The 21,159-nt window shown below is 39.2% G+C and overlaps 2 protein-coding genes across 3 annotated transcripts in view; both read right to left on the bottom strand.

The window, feature by feature from the left end:
• The window catches only part of ncoa1 (nuclear receptor coactivator 1), a 65,809-nt gene extending 59,994 nt beyond the window's left edge, over window positions 1-5,815 (bottom strand). For both annotated transcript variants that reach the window (XM_033647805.2, XM_033647807.2), the window contains exon 1: window positions 5,183-5,815. The gene's annotated coding sequence lies outside the window, so the exon portion shown is untranslated. The remainder of the gene's footprint in view (window positions 1-5,182) is intronic.
• An 11,069-nt stretch (window positions 5,816-16,884) lies between these two features.
• On the bottom strand, window positions 16,885-18,587 carry ptrhd1 (peptidyl-tRNA hydrolase domain containing 1). Its single transcript, XM_033648185.2, has 2 exons — window positions 18,335-18,587; window positions 16,885-17,593 (listed from the first exon to the last, which is right to left on the bottom strand). Exons 1-2 carry the CDS (start codon window positions 18,542-18,544, stop codon window positions 17,423-17,425), a joined length of 381 nt encoding a protein of 126 aa, XP_033504076.1. The 5' UTR covers window positions 18,545-18,587; the 3' UTR covers window positions 16,885-17,422.
• Window positions 18,588-21,159: the final 2,572 nt, after the last annotated feature.

The following is a 21,159-nucleotide window of genomic DNA, read 5'->3' as shown; positions in this document are numbered from 1 at the left end:
GCTTGCTTACAGCAGCTGGAGACGGTACACATGTATGCATGTATGTATGTGTTGCCGCCTCACATTGACTCAGAGTGCCAGAGTCGAGGGACAAACCACAGCACACAGCAGACTGTGCTCTACAGGCTACACCAAGAGCCAATCTGTTTCAGTTTTGCAGAAACGAGAGCTCCTGCACGTCCCATTGCATGTTGATACAGACGACTTCAAACACAGCTTGTATCGTCTGCAGGCTTTGATTTGTGATAACATGGGAGTTTTGGGCTGTTGTAAAAATTTTTAAACTGGTGTTACATTGAGCCGAACATCAGACCAAACCTGTATACCAAATTGTACCACTAGGTGTCGCACTTGAATCAGCAGCCGCTCCTGAGCTCCAAAATCAGTGATTTTCTTTAATGGGCTGAGAAAGCCCATATTACAGCATGGCCACTCCACGTCACATGGCACTGTATAGGTGTAGTTGTAGCTGTCACTATTTCAGTGTGTTTTCAGTTCATGAAAGTTAATTGTAATGTTTTGGTTGACTAAAAGGTCTTGTTTAACATTTGGTTGTACTAAAAACAAACTCTAAGGAGTCAGATATTCAGTTTTACAGTAAGTACATTTTGTTTTAATGGTTTTAAACCTGTTTTTTTTTGCTAGAATAAATTAGCATTACCATTACTGCAATTAACCAAAGCTGTAAATGCATTGTGCTATGCAAGCTAGTATAGCCTAGCTATCTTAGCTTGCCTGTATACCAGCCCGAAGTGGTTGACCTAACCACACCACTATCTTAATTTTGGACCTCAGAGAACATAAAAAGATTGCTAAACCTTTGCCAATCGCAGATATCTTAAAACAAAAACCATAGCTGTATAATAATAACTAGACATCACACCACAAGATGGCACCAATTCAATCCAATGGAATTGCTCGCCTGGCACCTACACCACAAAAAGTTTCTAGTTTCCGGATTTACTTCCGCGGTATGCAGCCCACTGAAGATGCGCAGTGCTGTTTCTCCTATCTCTGCCCACTAGTTCCCACTCAGCTCATTAACTTTATATTGTGATAACATCACAGATCTTTAAACTGCGTTTCCTAGCTCAAGGAAAGTTTAACAAATATAAAACCTCCATGGATCCATGGAACTTCATAACAAAATGACTAATATTTGATTTTGTTCGCAGTCCAAGGCGTCCTGACAACAGTTTTACAGACATCTCTTATAAAATGGTTGCCTAAGGGGAAAATGTTTTTGGGCCGCAGGGGATTTGTTTTTCTGCAATACTTGAAGTGGCAACTGTGGAAAATTGGAAGCGCGGCTGAGCTGCTTTCCTGAGGGTCTATACTGAACTTGAATTCATCAGACTGATGACTGATCGCCACTGATCAGCAAACACTGCAACATGCATCACAATTTTTTAGAAAAACCACTGTAAAATCCGGTATTTCAGGCTGCAAATATCCCCCAAACAGCTTGCATAATCCTGGAGGGAGGTTTATAAAACTATTACATTCATCCTCAGGACAGCATGAATGTCTTTACCAAGCTTCATGGCAATCCATCCAATAGTTTGAGACTTTTCATTAATACAAAAATTGTCTGGGAACCATGCATTTCTGTGCAAAATTCTGAGCCAATCCACCAAGATATTTTACAGGGCAAGTGAAAACTTTCATCTACATGTGTTGCTACAGGAAGGGTCAGACGATCACCTAAGTCGGTGTGTTTGATCCTCTGGGCACCATGAATATCTGTACCAAACTTCACGGCAATCCAACCAATAGTTAGTGAGATATTCACTTGTTACATTAACACCATAGGGCATTGATTTAGATCTCTCAGTCTCATCTTTTGATCCATGATCACTGTACAATATCCATGGCACCCTGACTGACTCTACAAGCTGCTTCCCAATGCTGACAGTGATCTTAAAATGGATCTTAAAAAGACATGTCAGCAGCCTGAGTTGCGCTTCATGCTTAAGAATAGGACAAACAAGTCTCTTTGAGGACAACCAGGTAAAGACACAGCAATGGCATCAAACACCTCACTGTGTATTGGAATGAATCATCCATCAAAAGAGGCTGACAATATTTACAGACAGAGCAAAATGTGACATCATATCATTAAGAAAGATGATGAAGATAAAAAATACTAACATGTTAAAAGACTAAAGAAGTGTCTAAAAATTGAAGCACAAGATGTTGATATAGAGATACGGGTTCTGGTTAGGTATCACGTTTTGGTTCTTTAAGTAGTATGACATAAATATTAAACACTGTGCTGCTATCAAAGATAGATTTTACAGTTATATAACACTAAAAGGCAAACACTGACAACTGTATACGCTGAGACATTCACGTGCTATCATCTCAAAAAGTTGCCAGCCAGTGTGGCGGGTGAGCCTCACTGATCCATCTGCCACCACAGACAACAATCATCATTATTTGCTGGGTGTTCTGACCCTCGGTAAAAGCATTAGAGTGACATTTTCACAGGTTGGTTGCAGGTATCCTGGGTGGGTGTGTGAGTGGGGTGGGGGCTTAAAACAAACAACATGAAAACCTACTACAGCTCCAGCAGAAGAATGCTTTGACAGTGGCAGGCAGGCTGCAGCAGTGCTGAGTGCTAAAATGGCTGCTCATTCTCCATACAGACACAGAGCTTAGCTGGGAGGAGGAGGGCTCCCACTCCCAACAATTTCCCTCAAATGTGGCTCATCCTTAGGTGGGCCTAACTGCGTGTGTGTAGAGCTAATAAAGGAAATGCCATGGCTTGCAATAGAATAAATATTAACCACAAAGGAGTATACTCTAATGAGAGACTTACAATGCTCCTCTGAAATCATCAAGCAGCAACAATTTCCTTCCTCATCTGCATCTGCATACTCATCAGCATGCACAAACTATACAGATGAAGGTAAGTACAGCGCTTTAGCATGTCACCAAGCTGTGACAAGATCTGGTCTCCATCTCTGCTCCACAATCCAGTTGCATTTTGGGGGAAGAGAAGCAGCATCTGTCCCTTATATGATATTCACTTGCATGTATTGCTTGATGTGCCTTACATGCACTGAGACAAAATGAAAGGGACTCTTCTTTGAAGTTTGATAAGAAGCAACAAAACAACAATTATGCCTATTTTTACTTTCTTATTCCAGTGTTTTTGTTTTGAGGCTCACAGTCAGGTTGTACCCAGGCAGTCACGTCGCAAACTTTGAACTGAATAGCCGAGGCCTACATTGAACTCTATATCCTGGCTCTTATCTGGACTACATCTCAGCCTGGAGAGGCCCAGCTACAATACTTTCACCTAGAACATGGCAAAGTCAGCAATACCAATACTACACAAATAGACTACCTGCTATCACCAAGCGCACTCCAGGCAAGACAAAGTAGTCAGCTGCAACAGTCATAAAGAAACGGAAAGATTTCAATACAACAATTTTTTAATAAACTATTCAATATGATAAACAGGATTTCTGTTAATTCTATATGCAACTTACTTTATATTACAAACAATAATTGCAAATTGCCACTGATCAAATTATAGCTTGATAGCTGTGGTGTCTGGGCATTATCCAAACTTTGCATGTTATAAAGAAAAATCCCTCTGGACATTTGCCTGGCTATATAAATAAAAAACACTGACATGACTTAACTTTGCATAAGGTCAAATAGCTTTGAGTTGTTGTTGTAGTTGCTTTGCACCGACACAGCCAATGGAAAAACTTTGACACGTTGAAATGGGTCTGACTGAAATACCTTCGCCCTCTGTTGTAGATGAAACAGATTAATGTTGTTTCTGCCTGGTTATCAGAGATGACCGTTTAGATTTCAAACATACAACTCCTGGCGTACACGTGCACCTTTAACCTAATTTGTAAAGTAATACTACTGCTCAGCTGGCCTTTATAACATAACTACTGCAGTGCTTATAATGATTTTATTGCCACGTTTAACTTCTAATTATGTTTGACTTTTTTCATGCAAGAAAATCTTAATAAAAAGTGTAAAATGCTATTTAATTTGGGTATATTTATCTTTAAGAGCATGTCTGTAAAATGCATGTACTTCAATCTAAATGATTTGAATATCACTAAGTGCAGCACTGTCTTAAAAACTGGTGAAAATCAGAGTTTAACATGCTGTTCCTAAAACACAGTAAGGTGATACTGACACTTGTTTGTATTGTTTGATGTGTTTAAATGCCACAAGACAAAATCAGTAACACCAGGTCTTTTATTGTAGTTTGAAGAAGTGATAAAACAATTATGACTACTTTTCACTTCCTTACTACACTGTTTTTGTTTTGTTGTTCACAGGAGAGTCAGTGGAGTTGCAAACTTTGACCTGAATAACTTCAGTTATTTAAATCATCTAGATTTCAATAATAGCTCACACTACACTGCCCCTTAAAATCAGTGTCAAATCAATGCTCAACATGCAGGTGCCTGTTCTTAAAACGCAGCAAAGGGGTATTGATTGCCCTCATGGATTTTTTTGGGATTAAACACTCATGCATTCACTTGGTTGAAGCTGCTGAAAATCAATGTTTTGTGCAGAAATCCGCTGCTTTTACTCCCAAGGGTGTTTAAAACAAGCCACTGCGTGCTGAATTTTAGATGCTGCACGGGTTTAAGCTGCATCAGGACCATTAGACACTACGACTAACACTACAAAGGGGGGTCAATTGAGGTGAATTTTGTTTTACACTGATGTCAATCTAAGGCAAATTTAACTGCGTGTCCTTGATGCACTTTAATGCATCTTTCTAGCGCTGCACATGAGTTGCCTGTGCGGGTTGTTTAGAAATAACCAGAGGCGTTTTGCCGCGTGCAAAGAGGTCAAGATGTCCTTTAAGATTTCGCGTGCAGGACGCAAGTTGCGGGTGAATCCAAATGAATGGCAGCGACACCTCGAGGCCGTTCGCACTGTCTTACATAAGCAACAGCCTGATGTGTTTCTATGCAGGTGGCTGAAGGAGCAAAATGTCCCAGCGAGCACTGCACACGTTATGTATTCAGTAGGAGAAGATGGTGTCGGTGAATTGTAGCAACGTTGTGTGGAAAAATCAACAATGAGTCAGGCGTGTTTGGAGGCCCTGAGCGTATGCTCCGCTGCAGCGGCCAGTCAAATCATGGTTTGTGAGGATGACATGTTGTCATGCATTTAACGGCGGTGTGCTTACCTGTTAAGTCGTCCGTTTAACTTGTATATAAAGAGAAAGAGCCCACGGGGTCCTGCTGTAAGTTGTCACGCTGGATGGTTAATTCCCATGCAGACGGCAGCTTGCGTGAAACAAGCCAGTTAGCTAACTTTAGCTAACCAGCTTAACTTACTGCCTGCTCGAGTCAAGGATAGTCAGACGTCTTGACTTTTTTTATCCACTGTTACTTAGGATTAATAATTTTGCGGTGAGCTTTGGCAAACATGTTGTAAACCCGAGTCGGTTCGCTTGGAAACCGGGCAAAGAAAAGTTGCGTGTTAGCTGGCTCGCTAGCAATTTAACGTCAGCTTATGTTGACAAACAAGCCTGCGTAGTTAAAATCACACACACGACTTGGAGCTAGCTAACGCCAGGCTTGCTAGCACGGTTAGCTTAGCTAGCTAAGCAGCTCGCTAAATCCAAACCTTGTTCCGAAAATCCCTTTGTCGCTGCGTCCGACTTATATCCCATCGGCAGTGGCGAACCGTAAGGAACTCCGAGGATCACTTGTGGGTGGTATCTGCGTTTCAATGACGGCGCACTCGCGCTTGCAAACCCAAGTTATCGCTTTGGTCTCTGCTCTCCGCCATTTCCAATCTCTCAACACAAACAAACAGGGCTGCTCGTGCGCACGGAGCGTCCAGGCGCGTTCACGCTGAGGGCAGCGGGCAGAAGCCTCTGCTGTGGTGATAGCATGGAGACCTGGCTGCTGCATGTTGCTGTTACTGACACCTATACACTAACATCATCATACACAATATATATATGTAGGGTTTGATGACGCTATATAGACTAATGGGAGCAGTGTATGTGTAGATGCACTGTGCATTAACACAGCATCCACTTTAACAGTATGCTATAGCCTATAGTGTTTCACAGGTTAAAATATATGCTAAAGAACAGTGAGTACTTTAACTAATCACTGGTATTTAACATGTCAATATCATAACTATCATATAAATATAAACACAGCTGTATACACTGCACACCCTTTAATGTCCACACCAAGATAAAACAAAATTCTTTGCAATTTTGTAATTTCCTTGGGTCAATAATTACAAAAAATGTTGTTTTTTCCTAACAGACCCTATAGTTTTATTTAAATATAGGCCCTTACCAAAATAGTTGAGAAGTCACTTCATTGTAATTGTAAAACAGAAATCAAAAATCCAAATTGCAAACCATATATTTTTATAATGCTGGTAGTATGTTAGGTTAAGAACATACATTAATTTGTTACTATGGGATTAGTAGTGTTACCAGTGCTAATACTATTTACACACATTTATTCTAGATATTTACCATTGCAATACTTTGAAAACATCTCAGAAATGGTAAAAAATAACCATACTGATATATTATTTTCTATCAAATATATCCTCCTGAGAGCCGAACCTTTGTTTTAGTATGCATTTTAAATTAAATAAAAGTAAGATAACTTGGCTATATCAGAATTTTGCCCCTATTATCTCTGTCGTTAGTACCTGATTATATAAGCTATATCCTTGAGACCTGAAATTTTGTTTGGTATGCATTTTTAATTTCTCCTAGCTTACTGGAATCAGTAAGACCCGATAAGTATAAAAACTTAAACATTGTCAATGATAATAAAGTCCCAGTGTCCTCAAATGAGACAACAATGAAAATGTAAATTAAATGTAAGGCATTAACAACAGTGACTATTCATCCCTTTAGAAATATACATATTTATTATTATATTTATTATAAGTTATTATCTTAGCATCACTACCTTTACCATAAAAGGACAATTCAACCATTTGCTTGAGCATAGCTTTAGACAGTAAATATCATACCTATGCAATAATTTCAGCAAATATTTATAGGTCAATATTAAGTGTCATTTAACAACAATGCATTATCAAAAGTGTTTTATTTTGTAGCAAACCGTCAATTTTAATTACATTAACTTAGCTTCAGTAACATAAAATGAAAAAAAAAAAAAGGTAGCGCATGTTTTAAAAAATGATTTGACCTTTATTAGATTTTTTTTTTAAATAAAGTTACATAAATCTGTTCAGTAGGCGCCCTGAAACTGTAATATGTGGGAGAAATTTGTCTACCTTTGAGAATCGCACCACACAGAGCCCTAATGTCTGGAATGACTTTTTTCACTTCCTGTAGGAGGCAAACTAAAAAGGCATACAGTTTAAGGACACATCTAGTGGATTTTTTTTAGCATTACATACCTAAATGGAATGGTAGCGATAGCTCAATTATGTTGAGTTCAGTTCAACACATTTGTCATTAAGATATGACGCAAAATGTGCTTTACCAAGCCTAGAGCAGAATGTTAAAGGTATGTAGAATAGTTGGAGTAGTGTATGTGTTGATGCACTGTGCAATGACCCAATAACACAGCATCCATTTTACCAGTAAATTATAACCTATAGTATTTTACAGTTTAAAATAAAGAACACTGCGTACTTTAAATACTTACTGTTCTTTAACATGTTAATATCATCACTATCATATTAATATAAGCATCACTGTAGACTCTGTATATACTGCCATATACAAATAAAAATTCTTACAGTAATCATTCTCCATTTATTAAATCAGCCTTTGTACCCTGCACCATGGCACTACTGTTTACAGATTTCATTGTGTTCTTGTTTTAGAAAGCGAGAAAAAGAGACTTTTCAATACACATTTATATCTGTACATTAAGGGCGTAGGTTTTCCGTTTTAACACTGGGGGGAAACCAGCCTGTTCTCATTCTGAACTCATCAAATACTGCCCCTTTGTCAGTGATCTGGGCGTTATATACTGATGCACAAAGGTATCTTTTGCAGCAGTTGTTGACACAACAGCCACCAACTGAAGTTGTCAAGTATGTCAGGGGACATCCATGTAAAATACTGACGCAGAGAGGCACCTGTTGCGGCCTTATGAAACACACCGGCTGGCTGCAGATTGTAACGCCACCTGTAACAACATAAAGAGCTGGAAAGTCCCCGGACTTTCACCCGGGAGCCCGCTGCTCGCTTCCTGTGTGAACGTTGAGCCAAACCTTTTTTTTTTTTTAGACCTAACCACATGTTTTTGTTGCACAAGGACATAAATGTAAATAGGAGGTGTTTTAAGGACGTAAAAAAGACTATGCATCGAGCAGAAAGTGTGCATCTCCTATGAAAACAGAAGCCTAGGCAGAGTTTGAAAAGACACAGTTCATGTAACAAATGTAAACCGAGTTGTGAAAGTTGCGGTATTTGACAAGTTGGGATGTGAATGTGTTGCGGACATACATGATCTAAATACTGGGGGAGACATATCCCCTGTGTCCCCCCTGAAATCTACAGCTATGCTGAACATAGTAGTCAAGTGGTTATAGTAATCAACCTTGGTTATCCTTGTCTTTGTCTGTGTATGTATACCAACAAAAACAGAATGAAATTCCTTGTATGTGTACACATACTTGGCCATAAAAGCTGATTCTGACTCTCCTCAAACAATAGGCTTTCTAAAGCAGTGTGTGCATGTGTGTGTGCTGATGCATTGTGCAGAATCCATAGTGTCTGGTACACAGGGATGTATACCCTCTGGTGCACTGTAGCTACATAATTCATGAGGGTACAGTATGTTTATTATCATCACCACAGGTATTTAGAAACCTTGGCTTCACCACACAGATTTGAAAAAACACAAGACGTGTAATGAAGAGAACAACAAATTACATTATTTAAAAAGACATAAATACAGTTTGTACTTCAACTAGAGCTGACACTAAGGTCGTGGAATTTTTCAGGGGTTTCAGTAACCTGTGGGAAGTTTCTTCAGTTAAAATCCTGCATTTTTTAATCTACCAATTTCATTAATTTTAATGTTTTTCCACCAGTATTCAGTATTTTACTCCAGGCAAGGTTGAGGGGAGTTTTAAATGTGCATATAGATCTTTATGTGAGGGAGTAAAACACTAACACTTTGTTTCTTCAATTTCCTAATAATTTTCTATGTATTTTCTTATAAACATATATATAAATATCCTCCTGAGACCCTGTGTCCTCATATGAGGACATCACATTTTGGGCTTACTTTGGGTATACTCCATTCTGCTTAACTTAGACCTGTTGTCCTCGTTCATGGACACTTTTTTGTCCCATCTAGTGGTAGTAAGAGCACAGTACACTAATCCATGTAAAAACAAGGTGGCAGCCATCTCTGCCAAGTCAGGCTGCAGCTAATCCTGACACAAAAGAGGACAAGGTCCAAAACCTGATCACATTTTATGGTTGAAACTTGTTTATTCATGACTAATAATGTTTGTAGTTGACATGGAATACACATGTGACTAATTTTAGCAACAGTAACAAGGTAAGACACCGTTAGTTAGGAAGTACTCGTTTAAGGACATTGGGACTTTATTATCGTTGACAGTGTTGAGGTTTTTATCCTTATCAGGTTCTACTGATCCTAAGTAGCTAGGAGAAATTAAAAAAGCATACAAAACAACATTTCAGGTCTCAGGGGTATATCATTTATATAATCAGATACCAACGACAATGGAGACAATAAGCTGATATAGCCAAGTTGTATTAGTTAGATTTTTAGACTTTGTTCTGCTTAATATCATAGTTAATATGAATACTTATTTGGGCTTTTTTTTATTTTGGTATTTTTTTCACATGGTTTGATATCGTATGGACTAAATGGATAATTAATTCTAAGAAAGCAAAGAGGTGCCTGAGCCGTTTGATTAAGAGCCATATAGAGGCTATACGCTCAATATTCTTATTGTGTTTAGCGTGAACAACAAAAAAAATCATCTGAATTTATTACTTTATTTATGACTTGTCAGACAGCTCTCATTTTTGTTGCACTTCCTACTGGTTGCCAGTGATGATTTGATATGCTGGTAACCAATAATTACTTAATGCCCCTTTAATTTGCATTACTAGTTTTAGGAGCAACTAGCTAAAAATCATCGCGCATGTTTGACATCTGGCTGTTTTCATGTCCAGCAGATACAGGACAAAATTAGCTTCTGGTCTGGATACTGTTGCCACCTGACGAATGTAAGTCCAACTCCATTTTGATCTCCATCAGCTCCTGAGAAGATATCAGGCTCCTTTGCTCTTTTTTGCTGACAGTGTTCGCTGACAAAATGTCAAAGTTTTGGGACTTAAAGCCACAAATATGAACTGAAAAACACAAGTTTTAACAATACATTTTCAAAACTTTCACATGACTTTTCCATAATATTTTACCTCATTTCCATGACTTAACTGAGTAGTTTAACATGGATAGGCCATAAAAGTAATGCAGCCATACAATATTACACATGCACTTCCCAGATAATTGCAGATAAGCAAACTGCTAGCACCTAATACCTTACTTGCTAACTAGACATTTCCACCAACAACTAGCTGCATATGCTCAATGCTAATAGGCCAAAGCGGCACACGAGGATACTTTGAAAACATTAAGGCCACGCCTCTTTATGGGGGACAGAAAACCAAAGATCTTACAGATGTCAATGCAATTTGATGTGTTTGGATTCGAATTTTGACAAGTTTTTGTGCATTTATTTCTTGTTAAACAAACATTTTTTTCATGGATGTCAAATGATTGTTTTGCTGTAATGTCTGCAGCATGCTAACGTTAGCTATCCATCAGTAGTGACTGTCACCAGCATCATGTAGCCATTTATCACACTGACAGTGAATATTCAGTATTTTATGTGGCTCAAATCTCAGTGTGCAAGCCTTGCTTCACCCGTTACACAACAGCGTTTCGATTCTTTGCCCCAAAAGGGGCGGGGCCTAGGTGTTAACGTGTTGCTGGTCTGGTGTATGTGTATCACATGACTTTTCAATGGTCACACAACGCAGCACTAGATTTAAAAATAAGTAATAACACTATTGGGAACGTTTTTGCCTTATGTTAAACATGTTTTAAGAGATACAAACATTTTGTATTCAAAACTTTTTTAAAGACATTTTGTTGCTAACAAACCATTTCCAGGCCTGGAAAACAGTTTGTAATTTTAAAACTTTTCCAGGAATGTCATAATCGTGGGAACCCTGACTATAATACTCTGAGATGAGAGAAACTACAGAATAATTCTCTGTGCATTTATCATTGCAAGAGACTGTATTTTGGAGACGTGCATAGACTTTGCTCTATCATAGTATGGAGACAGTGAACAGCACACTTCCTGCTGTTTACTGTCCCTCTACTCTCTGTCGGCCTCACAGACATGTGCAGCTGTTTTGAGGAAACACCATGCAGTATACATGTTGTTTATCTCCTCAGCTGTATGTTACATTAACACAGCTCAGGCCTGTTAAATATCCTCAATCTGCTGCTGCTTCTCATGTAAATCGCACTGTGATGAAGTTACATCTGAGAAGGAGAATCGCGTGAGTATGGGCGTGTCTTCAGGAGGTATTCTGGGAAATACTCTGAGAAGTAATTACATTGTGTGTAATATGTTGATTGGTCACTTGCATTCCTGTAGAGCTTTCAGTCATACTTCAAAGTTCAAGGCCATGACTCATGGAAGAAGACCTTTGGATCCATGGGAATTCTGATTTATCATTGTTTATTTCCTTTTTCAAATGTAATAATTGTCAGCAAGCACCTCATTAAAGCATGCCTGAGAAGGGTGGTGTTGAGGCTGAAGATGAGTCACACATGGCATGCAGGCTAATTTTAGGTAACTGCCCAGATGTGTGGTGGTGGTAGTGTTATTCACTATATGCAAGTTACCTTTAGTTAATTTGCTGCCACTGTGTTTCTCAAACGTTTTTAAATGTCATGACTGAGACAGCCTGTCAGTGAAGGCAACAGACTCCAAAAAATACCTAATATCTCTCAGTGAAACACAATTTAAAAACCAGCACTAAAAGCAGAAGTGTAATTAGCTGTTAAGACAAATTACCTTCTACATACTCAGCCACCCATCATACAGTGGAAAGAGAGGTGGTCATTTGAATAAACTGTCATTTCAATAAAGATGCACCCAGAAAAACATGACCCACATATTTATGTAGTTACTTATATTAAATATGAAGCTTGTGCAAAACAGAGCAGCAGAGGTGCAACAGGTCATTTTCAAAGTATCTGTGTGAACTCAACTTAACTTAAAAACAAGCAATTTAAAGACATTACATTAAGGTTTAAGAAATGACTATAGACTAATAGACATTTTAAACTATTTTATTACACTACAGAAAACATATATAATGCATAAAATATAAAGACACTCTGCAAATTAATTGAAAATCCTTGTAGTTGCAGCCCTACTGCTGTTTAACAGTCAGCTGCTCATGGTGCTGTACAGCAGAGATGGGGCTGAGTCACTGTTCTGCAAGTCATGAGTAAGTCTCAAGTCTTCACACTGTAGCCCCAAATCAAGACTGACAAGTCCTAAATCCTGTCCCAAGTCCTGTATATTGAGTTTCAAGGCCCAAAGACATCATAAACCAAGTGTAATGCCATATTACCAACAGAGTGATAACGTTATCTTGGCATTAGCTCGCTAACAATGTTAATATTAGCCTCAACTTGCGTTGCGTCTTCGTCTGTAATTTTTGACCCCATGTTTTGTGGTTTTTTGTAATCTTTTTGTCCTCACTGCAAGCAGGTTCCTGGTTCGATCCTGGGGTAGGGGAGCCCTTCTGTGCAGAGTTTGCATGTTCTCCCTGTGTCAGCGTGGGTTTTCTCTGGGTACTCCGGCTTCCTCCCACAGTCCAAAGACATGCAGGTTAATTGGTGACTCTAAATTGTCCGTAGGTGTGAATGTGAGTGTGAATGGTTGTCTGTCTCTATGTGTCAGCCCTGTGATAGTCTGGCGACCTGTCCAGGGTGTACCCTGCCTCTTGCCCAATAGCCATGTTTCCATCAGTCTGTTTAGATGCGCATCTAGAAGTATCGCATCGGAAAATTATGATGGAAACGCCAAAATTCGAATTAAAATCCCCTGATTCGCACAAACTAAAATACGCTCGCTTTAGCCGGGTTTTGGTTGATTTGAAAAAATGTTGATTCGCAAAACGGGGGATGGAAACAGTTATGTTCGAATTAAGTCTGACATAGCGCACCTCTCTCCATGGTGATAACCACACTCTGGTCGGGAAGGCGGTAATGCATTTACAAGCTGGTTGCCAACCGCCAGAAAACGTAGAAGAACGCGAGACTTGTTTGCAGTTCATAGTTCATAGTTTTCACCAAAGTCCGTACATTTAATGGAAACACACAGGATTCGTATTTCTTTTAATGCGCATTTCCCAACGATTCGAAATGTCAGCTGGGATAGGCTCCAGCCCCCCTCCCCCCCCTTTAAGTCATAAGGCTAAAGTCCAAATGAAGTCATGAGTCGTTGGAGTTAAAAGCCAAAAGTTGCAAGTCTTTTGTGCTGTTGAGTCGACTCTAAATTCATCAAATTTGTGCCTCGATGTCTGACTCGAGTCCAAGTCATGTGACTGGAGCCCACACCTCTGCTGTATGGGTCAACATAACCAAAGTATATTTAGTACAGTATTTACAGTGTATATCAGTCTATATTTTCAGGGTAAAAAGATAAGTAAACACAGGTGCATAAATAATATAACTCATATTTCCCTGTGTCTCTCATTTTGCAATGAAATCCAAAGAGGACTTTGTGTTTAAATGATATATATATATTTTTACCCCTTTACACAGAAAAACAGAGGCAACAACAATATCACGAACTGCTGGATTCTATGGAGAGAGCAGATGAGCAGTTCTGAGAACACATCAGCTGCTGTATCTAATCAGATGGACGAGGACACAATTATCTGCCGGGCCTCGGCGGGCGAGTGGCGGCTGTCTTTTATTTCAATCAATATACAGACACTATTGAACATTTTTGCATTTTGAGCATTGATTTATACTAAATGGTGCTTTTTCCCCCCATAAACACAGAAAATTACAACACGGGAAGTCACTTAGGTAACAGTTGTATTAGGCTAAATGTTTATCGCCATGCTGTCGGGTCCCAGAGAAAATCCGGTGAAATGTTAAAGTGAGCTGAATCATGTTGGGGCTATGGCTAAGGTCAACAACAGTGACTATCAGAGGTGTGGACTTCAGTCACATGACTTGGACTCGAGTTAGTTACTCTTGACAGCTAAGTAACTTTTTAGCAAATTTGTTTTAACACATAAATACAAATGTTAAAAATCAGTGCTTTTGTAAATATAAATCTATATTATTATCCTGTTTGTAGAAGCTGTGTTTAGGTTTATTTGTATTCACATAATTTACTGATTTTTCTCTGTTTGTGTTTGCAATATGTGCACCATCAAGAGGCAGTGAGGGCGCTGTCCTTTAAGTTGATGTGCATGGTGCATGGTGGAGAGAAGGCGAGAGACAGCAGATACCGTCATTGACCTCAGCCTCACCACAGCCATAAGCTGTTCGGTTGAATGGAACCTGCAAATGCTACAGCTAAAATATAAGGAAACTGAAATCATGTCATGTTTTTTGCATTAAATTTTAAGCCACAGTGAATGTTAGACACTCTCTGGAATCATTATTGGAAAGAAGGCTGTGAGTCTGACACACACTGCACCTGCCCTCTCCCTGTGGTGAGATCAAAGGAAACTGGAATAGGGCTGAAGGAAAGTTTTTGCCACTACACTGTAGTTAAAATGGTATTATAGCATTATGACTTCTTAATGACTAGAAACTTTAAGCGTAGGACTTGGACTCGAGTGCAAAGACTTAAGACTTACTTGTGACTTGCAAAACAATCTCCTAGTTCAAACTCCAGTGAGTATCAACCAGTTTTATCAGTTATGATAAGTCATGTTTTCTGGCGTTGTGTTTGTTTGTTTTTTTAACAAAGAAAGCTGCGGTTGAACCACCAACTGTATGTCCTGAGAAGACCACAGTAATATGACATATTTCACAGCTTTGTGGTCTTTATATTAATGGTAATTAATGTTTCTAGACCAGCTGAAAAATAATTCATTATCAAAGATAGAGATTAAAGTTTATCTGTCTCAAAATGCTGTCATCTGAATTATGGCCAAGGGAATAATGGTTAGAACCTTTTCACGTCAATTGCCTGAAGGCACTCACTTCTGTCTCCAAACACACAAATCACTGAGCTACAACTAGGTAAAGACGACTATTTGATTCAAAATGAAATATTTCATCATTAGCTGTTGGAAGCTCCTTCTTCACTGTGAAGTACTCCTGAACAGAACTGAGGAAAGAAGGATGTAGTTCATATATACAGTATGTACTTTATTTAAAAAATTGGCCCGAATATCATTTGAAACATAATTCCACTCTTCCTAACCAACCTCATATAGTTCTCCAGCCACTGCTTTATGTGCATGTGAGCAGGGGCGTTGTAGTAGGATCAAAGTGGGACTGATTACTGAGGGCCCCAGTGTGAGGTGGCCCTTTAAAAAGCCTGGACTGAAGAGTTTGATTTGTTTGCAATATCTAAGTCATTAGTGCCAAAGAAGGGCTGGACTTTACATGAAAAAAATAGTAGCAGCTCTCTGAGGTCCAAAATAAAAAAGGTACAAAATGGTTTAATCCACCCCTGCACTAGGTTTCATCTCTGAACTCAGCTAGAGACAAGTGAGTGACCGCTTATGCTGCTGGAGCACCAACCCAGCCGGCACCGGACATCAGTACGACATCACAAAGATGTTGGATTCTTATGTCAGACAGATGTTTGATTTTGGTTAGGATGAAAATCAGGTTGACGATATTTCAAATGTCTGATGATGTTGTATGGATGTTCACACTTTGTAGACGCTGGGTTTTGTTCTCCATACCTTATGACTAAATTTTGTTTCTCTATGCCATGATGACGCTGACATGAGACATTTGGAATATGTTGGATTTTGGTTATTTAACAATACCACTAAAACCCAAAAAATATCAACGTCATCCATCATCAGTATTCTACGTCAATTTGAGGCTGGCATTAGACATTGTCCTGACATTGTATTTTGGTTACCCAACATCACAACTTGAATTTAACCATATATCAATATCTAACAACGTTGGTGGCCGGCTGGGAATGTAAACTGTACTGTCTCTTTCCAAGAGGAGGAAATCAGGGTCATACAAAAGAAAAGAAAGAAAGGAACAGAAAAAAAGCAAACTGACTTTGTACAAAAAAAAATTCAAAAGGTGTGTGACAAAGACGTGGATCCAGAGAGGATGGGCGGGGGCCCACAGACGCTGATTATCCATAGGGCCTAGAATTTGCTGCTATGCCCCTGCATGTGAGAACATTGGGCTAGTCACATGACATAGTAAAGATAGTTTAGATATACAATGATCATGTCAAAAACTTGAGAAACAGGTAGAAAAATGTAGTACTGAGAGTATTCTAGAGCTACGTTATAGTTCATGACCTGTAATACCACTTAATATCTATGTATTTATAACCATAATACACTGTCACATCCTGTATGTATAGTACTCGACAGACCTACCCTTAAAGAATACCGTGCTGTAACTGCATTTCTTAGAATATTCCTAATTTAACAGTTCAAATTTGGTACTCTGACCTTATGATTCACGCAGTTTCTTTGCATAATAAGTACCAATATTGTATGATAGGATCGCTGTTAAAAATCTATGCAGTACGAGCACAAATTTTTTGTTTCTTTTTTCGAGAAACTACACAGAATGAACGAAACCAGCATTAAGACTTTTGCAGACAGTGTTGAGAGGTCTTGCAGTGACAGTTTACTGTGGAAATATAGCCAGAGGATTTGCATCATTGCATAAGAGATCTGATGCAAAGGAAATGACGAAGTGTAAAGCTACAATCAACACATGACAGCAGATTTTTTTCCATCCTCAGTTTTAGGATTGGCATTGTGACAACATATATTTTAATTACAGTGTGTTAAACAGGGATGATTCATTTCCTGAATATGTTAACAACAGATTAGATCAGTACACTTGAGAATCAACTTTTTCGTGGCTCCAAGTCAAACCATTCTTCTTTGTTTTGTAGTTCGCTATGTTAATATATAATTAAATATTAGCAAAACAAATAATACCTTTGTGTTTTTTACCTTTTCACCTGAACAAATTCGTCCAGAAAAGAACTTCATATTTTCCAACTTTAATCTTGGACATTGCAGGTGTTTAGACTGCACTGAGACGAAGTGCATAACGCTTTTTCACCTTTGATAGATGAAATTAGGTACTGACATGCATTGCGGTGCTTGGCTGGACAGTGTCTTTCAAGGCAGTCATTTGAAGAGTTTGAACTTGCGCAGCAGTGGATGGACAGTCTCTTTAGGACATGGCTTCAGAGCCAAGCAGGTGGGGATGTTTTCTGGTTGTTCGATCCAAAGCTTGTGGGCCACACCGGCCTGTGTTAGAGTCTCTGATAGGCCGGAGAGGGCGGCCTCGTCTGGGGCCTGGAGAAAAACAGATACATACATTTACAGTAGTCCAAGACTGAGCCACAGATCCCACATTACTTCACATTTCATTCAAGTGCTCCATGTGAGAAAAAAGATATTTGCTGTGGATTTAATACTAAACTGTAAATCTGTGTAAAACACATGCAGTGATTGAATTTAAATCATCTAAATGCATGGCTGGGATCTTTTACAGAGGGAGCCTCATCTGATATATGACATTCATATAAGTAACGTTATGATAATCAAGATTGTTATTATTTAGTTGCCTTATATTTACATACTTAAATCTTGCTTTGAAGAAATAGCATACAAGAAACCACCATACTCCATTAGAAATTCTGTCATTTCATACATTGTTAGCTTGTGAGCACAAACTTATACCAGCTAGAAAACCATTCAACACCTTAATATATTTTTAGGGGGTCACTTTTAAATTCGGCATCCATATTACACATCAGACATAAAGTTTGTAATAGTAAAATCAGTTTTTTAATCGCTTTAACACTGCTTCTTTAAACACGTGTTAGCCAAAGTGGCTAGATAAAGTGAAGAGGGGAAGCTCGTGCAAACGGCTTAAATATGAACCTTTTACAAACGTATTAATGCCGAATAAAACAGTTTGCCTTATAATTTTGTATTATGTTTCATGTAATACACGACATAAGCGCTAAACTGACTAAAATATTCAAAATGACAAATATTTGAATGGAGTTTGGCGTGACGTGTGGAGCTTACCCCCAGCACCACTTTATGCATGGAGTCCAGCTCGGCCAGGTACCGCTGAGTGTCCGGGTCTTCGTAGTGAAGGTGGATGGCGGCGGTCGCGGCATGACAGGCCTGAGTTATAACGGCTCCCAGGGGCCAGGACAGCTTGTGAACCAGATCCGACCGGACAATAACATACTGGACCAACCGGCTGGGAGACCCGGCTCCCGTAGCTGCCATTTTTACTCCAACCCGGACAGGAAGCGAATCAAGGTTTGTTGATTTTCCGGTTCAGCTGATGTGGAGTTGATTACTAAACGTTAACACAACGCTACTGCACCCTGCTGGTCAGTTTGAAAACTGCAGTCTGCCTGCCTTAGCTACCAGCAAATAATTTTTATTCTGTGAAAACGTTTGGGAAATAAAAACAAAATAAATAAATGATTAAAAATAAATAATAAAAAATAAAAATTCTGTTCCAGCTCCTCCTCTTCATAAATAGTTTGCAAGATAAATCTGCAATTTAGAAAAAAAAGACAAACACAATTAGGACATAAAACAAGCCATTTACTTTTTTTATTAAATAGCTAGGCAAAGCACACTGTGCCACTGTTTTCATCTGCTCCTCTTCCTTGCCTGGTTCTTTATCATCACCTATTCTGAGTTGTTTTTTTTTTTTTTCAAACTAGACTACTTTTGGTTCGGTATTTTTCATTCTAAAGACACCGATGCATTAAATACAATATCACAATATGCATGAATGACAACAGCATTTTGAGGTACTCAGTCCTTGCACACTGTATACATAATGACCCTTCACTGTCTCATCTCGTGGGCCTATTGTGTATTTTCAGCTGTTTTGAATAAGACAGTTCAGTCTGGGTTCGAAACAATACATTTTATATTCCATGTATAGTTTTCCAGTAGCCCAAACTACCACTGCCAAATTAAAAACGATAAAGGTGTGAACTATCTTGTTTTTTGTCAAACCTGTGGTAAAGACAGTGACTGATGACCAAGTGGCTCTTTAATGCATACTAAGACATCTGGGAGAAACGCTATCAATGCAATCAACCTGGGAAGAGATTCACTCACCAAAATAATTAGGAAGAGGTTGTTCGTCATTCTGCCTGTATCGTAGTATGCTATTATACAGACAGCAGTTACAGCTCAGGCTGAGGAAGTATGGAAGTTCATTAATGATGAAACATTTACAGTACAGGCCAAAAGTTTGGACACACCTTCTCATTCAATGCATTTTCTTTATTTTCATGACTATTTACATTGTAGATTCTCACTGAAGGCATCAAAACTATGAATGAACACATGTGGAGTTATGTACTTAACAAAAAAAGGTGAAATAACTGAAAACATGTTTTATATTCTAGTTTCTTCAAAATAGCCACCCTTTGCTCTGATTACTGCTTTGCACACTCTTGGCATTCTCTCCATGAGCTTCAAGAGGTAGTCACCTGAAATGGTTTTCCAACAGTCTTGAAGGAGTTCCCAGAGGTGTTTAGCACTTGTTGGCCCCTTTGCCTTCACTCTGCGGTCCAGCTCACCCCAAACCATCTCGATTGGGTTCAGGTCCGGTGACTGTGGAGGCCAGGTCATCTGCCGCAGCACTCCATCACTCTCCTTCTTGGTCAAATAGCCCTTACACAGCCTGGAGGTGTGTTTGGGGTCATTGTCCTGTTGAAAAATAAATGATCGTCCAACTAAACGCAAACCGGATGGGATGGCATGTCGCTGCAGGATGCTGTGGTAGCCATGCTGGTTCAGTGTGCCTTCAATTTTGAATAAATCCCCAACAGTGTCACCAGCAAAACACCCCCACACCATCACACCTCCTCCTCCATGCTTCACAGTGGGAACCAGGCATGTGGAATCCATCCGTTCACCTTTTCTGCGTCTCACAAAGACACGGCGGTTGGAACCAAAGATCTCAAATTTGGACTCATCAGACCAAAGCACAGATTTCCACTGGTCTAATGTCCATTCCTTGTGTTTCTTGGCCCAACCAAATCTCTTCTGCTTGTTGCCTCTCCTTAGCAGTGGTTTCCTAGCAGCTATTTGACCATGAAGGCCTGATTGGCGCAGTCTCCTCTTAACAGTTGTTCTAGAGATGGGTCTGCTGCTAGAACTCTGTGTGGCATTCATCTGGTCTCTGATCTGAGCTGCTGTTAACTTGCGATTTCTGAGGCTGGTGACTCGGATGAACTTATCCTCAGAAGCAGAGGTGACTCTTGGTCTTCCTTTCCTGGGTCGGTCCTCATGTGTGCCAGTTTCGTTGTAGCGCTTGATGGTTTTTGCGACTCCACTTGGGGACACATTTAAAGTTTTTGCAATTTTCCGGACTGACTGACCTTCATTTCTTAAAGTAATGATGGCCACTGGTTTTTCTTTAGTTAGCTGATTGGTTCTTGCCATAATATGAATTTTAACAGTTGTCCAATAGGGCTGTCGGCTGTGTATTAACCTGACTTCTGCACAACACAACTGATGGTCCCAACCCCATTGATAAAGCAAGAAATTCCACTAATTAACCCTGATAAGGCACACCTGTGAAGTGGAAACCATTTCAGGTGACTACCTCTTGAAGCTCATGGAGAGAATGCCAAGAGTGTGCAAAGCAGTAATCAGAGCAAAGGGTGGCTATTTTGAAGAAACTAGAATATAAAACATGTTTTCAGTTATTTCACCTTTTTTTGTTAAGTACATAACTCCACATGTGTTCATTCATAGTTTTGATGCCTTCAGTGAGAATCTACAATGTAAATAGTCATGAAAATAAAGAAAACGCATTGAATGAGAAGGTGTGTCCAAACTTTTGGCCTGTACTGTACATGTGTAAA

Source organism: Epinephelus lanceolatus, chromosome 13 (assembly GCF_041903045.1).
Source record: "Epinephelus lanceolatus isolate andai-2023 chromosome 13, ASM4190304v1, whole genome shotgun sequence".
NCBI lineage: Eukaryota > Metazoa > Chordata > Actinopteri > Perciformes > Serranidae > Epinephelus > Epinephelus lanceolatus.
This window is presented reverse-complemented; position numbering and strand designations above follow the sequence as displayed.